The sequence below is a fragment of the Colobus angolensis genome, unplaced genomic scaffold (assembly GCF_000951035.1).
Source record: "Colobus angolensis palliatus isolate OR3802 unplaced genomic scaffold, Cang.pa_1.0 Scaffold222, whole genome shotgun sequence".
In the NCBI taxonomy this organism is placed as follows: domain Eukaryota; kingdom Metazoa; phylum Chordata; class Mammalia; order Primates; family Cercopithecidae; genus Colobus; species Colobus angolensis.
This window is the reverse complement of record NW_012115400.1, coordinates 1,952,997-1,957,897: the sequence shown is the minus strand read 5'-3', so window position 1 is coordinate 1,957,897 and position 4,901 is coordinate 1,952,997. Positions and strand designations below refer to the sequence as shown.

At 52.6% G+C, this 4,901-nt stretch overlaps 1 protein-coding gene across 1 annotated transcript in view; it reads right to left on the bottom strand.

Annotated features, from left to right (window-relative positions):
• The window catches only part of ZAN (zonadhesin), a 71,883-nt gene that overhangs the window by 11,185 nt on the left and 55,797 nt on the right, over nt 1-4,901 (bottom strand). The window contains 3 exon segments of the mRNA XM_011943959.1: nt 1,068-1,197; nt 2,421-2,668; nt 4,438-4,582. Coding sequence (XP_011799349.1) covers nt 1,068-1,197; nt 2,421-2,668; nt 4,438-4,582 — 523 coding nt within the window.

Genomic DNA, 4,901 nt, shown 5'->3' with positions numbered 1-4,901 from the left:
TTTTGTATTTTTAGTAGAGACAGAGTTTCACCATGGCCACCAGGATGGTCTCAATCTCCTGACCTCGTGATCCGCCTGCCTCAGCCTCCCAAAGTGCTGGAATTATAGGCATGAGCCACCGCGCCCGGCCTTAATTAACTTTTTTTAAAGCAGGTCTTGCTCTGTTGCCCAGGCTGGAGTACAGTGGCTCAATCATGGCTCACTGCAGCCTCCAACTCCTGGGCTCAAGTGATCCTCTCTCCTCAGCCTTTCCAGTAGCTGGGACTACAGGTGTGCACAACCACATCCAGCTAATTTTTTATTTTTATTTTTTTTAGAGATGGGGTCTTGCTATGTTTGCCCAGGCTGGTCTCAAATGCCTGGCCTCAAGTGATCCTCCCATCTCAGCGTCTCCAGTTCCAGAATCTGGGATTACAGGCATGCACCAACATACCTGTCTCATTTAAATTTTTTTTTTTTTTTTTTTTTGAGACAGAGTTTTGCTCCTGTCACTTAGGCTGGAGTGCAGTGGCACCATCTCAGCTCACTGCAACCTTCGCCTTCCACGTTCAAGTGATTCTCCTGCCTCAGCCTCCCAAGTAGCTGGGATTACAGGCCTCCACCACCACACCCAGCTAATTTTTGTATTTTTAGTAGAGATGGGGTTTCACCATGTTGGCTAGGCTGGTCTTGAACTCCTGACCTTAGGTGATAGGCCTGCCTCAGCCTCCCAAAGTGCTGGGATTACAGGCGTGAGCCACTGCGCATGGCCTTTAAACATTTTTTTTGTAGAGACGGGGGTCTCACTATGTTCCCCAGGCTGGTCTTGAGCTTTTGACCTCAAGCGATCCTCCCGCCTTAGCTTCCCAGAGCTCTGGGATTACAGGCCGGTGCCACAGCGCCTGGCCAAGACTCTGCCCTCTGCTCTCCACCTGTTCTCACACCACCTCCCCCTGGTCCTCCTGTGGAGCTGGGTGCCCCACTACCGGGCGGAGTCCGCTCACCAGGATTTGCCTGTCTTAGACAGGATTTTCCCTCCCACTTCTCAGAAACGGCCCTTCTGCTCTGCTTTCCCCTCTCTCTGGTACCTGCATTTTTCCTTCCACCGAAACTGACGACCAGCTCAAAGTTGGTGACCAGGTAGAGCCGTTGGCCCCGCAGGGTGACCCTCAGGTGTTCATTCGGCCTGTAGGGGACGGCCATCTTCTGGTTGTTGACCTAAAGAGGGAAGACAGGAGCCACAGGGAGGGCTGAATCCACATGACCTGCTGCCGTTTCCTGGCTGGGCTTTGCTTTTCCCGGTCATCTCCATACGTCTCCATGCAGACAGTGGAATAAGATACCCCAGTGGGCTTTGCTATTCATGTGGCGGAAGTTTCTGTGAGGTCCGCCCCCTTCCCAGCCCAAGTCCTTCCTTGCAAAAAATTGGTGCAGTGAGGCTGGGCGTGGTGGCTCACGCCTGTAATCCCGGCACTTCGGGAGGCCAAGGTGGGCAGATCACTTGAGGTCAGGAGTTCCAGGCCAGCCGGGCCAACATGGAGAAACCACATCTCTACTAAAAATACAAAAATTAACTGCACATGGTGATGCACGCCTGAAATCCCAGCATTTTGGGAGGCTGAGGCAGGCGGATCACTTGAGGTCAGGAGTTCCAGACCAGTTTGGCCAACATGGGGAAACTGTGTCTCTACTAAAAATACAAAAACCCATCTTGCCGGGTGTGGTGGTACACGCTGTAGTCCCAGCTACTAGGGAGGTTGAGGCAGGAGAATCACTTGAACCTTGGAGGTGAGGTTGCAGTGAGCTGAGATGGTGCCACTGCACTCCAGCCTGGGCGACAGAGTGAGACTCTGTCTCAAGAAATAAAAGTACATTGGTGTAGTGGATGCCATTGGTTCTTCAGCCCAGGATTGACCTTCACACACCTCATGCTCTGTCCTCCCCCTCCTCCTCTCTTCCTCTTGTCTCTTGCCAGCCTCCGCTGCCTCCCCACATGACGAGAGCTTGTTGCTGAATTTGTTTTTGGTTTTGAGACAGTTTCTCTCTGTCACCTAGGCTAAAGTGCAGTGGCAAGATCTTGGCTCACTGCAGCCTCAAACTCCTGGGCTCAAGAGATCCTCCAGCCTCAGCCTGTCCAATAGCTGGAACTACAGGTATGCGCCCACATACCCAGCTCATTTTAAATTTTTTGCAGAGATGTAGGGTCTTGCTATGTTGCCCAGGCTGGTCTTGAACTCCTGGGCTCAAGTGATCCTCCCATCTTAGCCTCCTGAGTAGCTGAGATTACAGGCATGAATTACTGCATCCTGCTGACTCTGATTTTACAACCAGCCCAACCGTCTCAAACGTCCCAGGGAACAGGGATCTCTGACTTCTACTCCAGGTGGCCTACCTGGTCCACCTGCCTCCCCACACCCACCAGGCCCTGGCCCAGCTCTTACCACAAGCTCCAGACCAGCTTGGAGCTGCACTTTATAGCCATAGACGGTGGTAATCACTTCTTGCAAGAAGGTGGAGCTCCTGGGAGGATCCATCTTGTTGCGTCCCTCCACGAGGAGGGGCTCCACTCCCTCAGGCAGTACATCCACAGTCTTGATCAGAACATAGGTCATGCGGCCCTGGAAGCGGTAGCTGAAGCCGTCAAACGTGAGGTAATGGGGGTCCCCGTAGACTGAGCATTGTTCAGACTCTGCGAAGAAGTCAAACAGTGAGAAGGAGCCGGGCGCAGTGACTCATGCCTGTAATCCCAGAACTTTGGGAGGCCAGGGCGGGTGGATGACCTGAGGTCAGGAGTTTGAGACCCGCCTAGCCAACATGGCAAAACCCTGTCTCTACTGAAAATACGAAAATTAGCTGGGTATGGTGGTGCGTGCCTGTAATCCCAGCTACTTGGTAGTTCTCTCCTGGGCAAGAGAATTGCTTGAAACTGGGAGGCGGAGGTTGCAGTGAGCGCCGAGATCACGCCACTGCACTCCAGTCTGGGTGACAGAGTGAGACACCATCTCAAAAAAAAAACCAAAAAACAAAACAAAAGACTGAGAAGGGACTCTGCCCAGGTGTAACGGTCCCCAGAGTCCCTCCCCTATGGTGACATCCCCTGTGGCCACCCTCTTAGGCTCAGGCTCCCTGGATCCTTTCTTTTCTCTTTTTTTCTTCTTTTTCTTTTTTTTTTGAGACAGGATCTTATTCTGTCACCCAGACTGGAGTACAAGTGGTACAATCACAGCTCACTGCAGCCTCCAACTCCTGGTCTCAAGCAATCCTCTTGCCTCAGCCACCAGAGTAGCTGGGACTTCAGGTGTGCGCCACCACCCTCGGCTAATTTTTTTCTTTTTTTACAAATGGGGGCCACACTACATTGCCCAGGCTGGTCTCGAACTCCTGGCCTCAAGAAATCCTCCCACCTTAGCCTCCCAAAGTCCAAAGTGCTGAGATTACAGGCATAAGCCACCAGGCCTGGTACCTGGACTTTTTTTTTTTCCAATACCTGCTGACATTCAATTAAAGGCCCTTTTATTATTATTATTATTTTATTTTTTTGAGACAAGGTCTCACTTTGTGTCCCAGGCTGGAGTGCAGTGGTGCAGTCATAGCTCACTGCAGCCTCAAACTCCTGAGCTTAAGCAACTCTCCTGCCTCGGCCTCCTGAGTAGTTGGGACTGCAGGCACAAGCCACTATACCTAATTTTTTAAAATTTTAAAATTTTTTGTAGGGACAGGGTCTTCCTATGTTGGCCAGGCTGGTGTTAAACTCCTGGGCTGAAGTGACTCTTCCACCTCAGCCTCCCAAGTACTAGGATTACAGGTGTGAACCACCATGCCCAGCCTCCCTAGATCCTTGATCTTCAACTTTCTCTCTCTCCTGGCCTGATTAAAAACCTTAGAGGGGCCAGGCACAGTGGTTCATGCCTGTAATCTCAACACTTTAGGAGGCTGAGGCAGGAGGAACACTTGAGCCCATGAGTTCAAGTCCATCCTGGGCAACATAGCAAGACCCCATCTCTAGGTAAAAAAAATAGCAAAATTGGCTGAGTGTGGTGGTCCATGCCTGTAGTCCCAGCTACTTGGGAGGCTGAGGTGTGAGGATCACTTGTTTCCAGGCATTTGAGGTTGCAGCGAGCTATATCATGGTGCCAGTGCACTCCAGCCTGGGCAACAGAGCAAGACCCTGTCTCAAAAAACAAACAAGCAAGCAAACAAAAACCTTGGAGGATCGCCTTGGCCAGTCCCCTCTTTCCGCCCTACAGGTGGAGGGTTCCAGAGAGGATCAGGACCTGGTACATGGCCACAGAGTTGGCAAGAGCCAGACTGGAGGCCAGGCCTCCTGATCCAGTCACCTGCTCCAACCCCTGACTGTGCTGGGGTTCAGGCTAAGCCCCTTCCCACCCTGCCTCTTCCCCCACCTCAGCCCTGGCCCCAACTGCTCCCCTCTCCAACCTCCCCGGTCGCTCCCCTTACTGTCCGAGACACAATTGCTCTTGCTGTTGTCGGAACTGAGCTGGCAGTGGGACCCAGAGGGGCATCGGAAGTCCCCACACTGAATGGCTCCTCCTGTGCAGACACACTTCTCCGTGCAACCACGGGAGACCCAGCTTTTGCCCAGCTGTAGAAGTTATAGGAAGAAAAAGAGAGTGAGGAGGGGGCTGGGTGCAGGGGCTCACGCCTGTAATCCCAGCACTTTGGGAGGCCGAGACAGCGGATCACCTGAGGTCAGGAGTTTGTGACGAGCCTGGCCAACCTGGTGAAACCCCTTCTCTACTAAAAACACAAAAATTAGCCGGGCGTGGTGGCACGCGCATGTAATCCCAGCTACTCGAGAGGCTGAGGCAGGAGAATTGCTGGAACCCAGGAGGCAGAGGTTCCAGTGAGCCAAGATCATGCCACTGCACTCCAGCCTGGCAACAGAGTGAGACTGTCTCAAA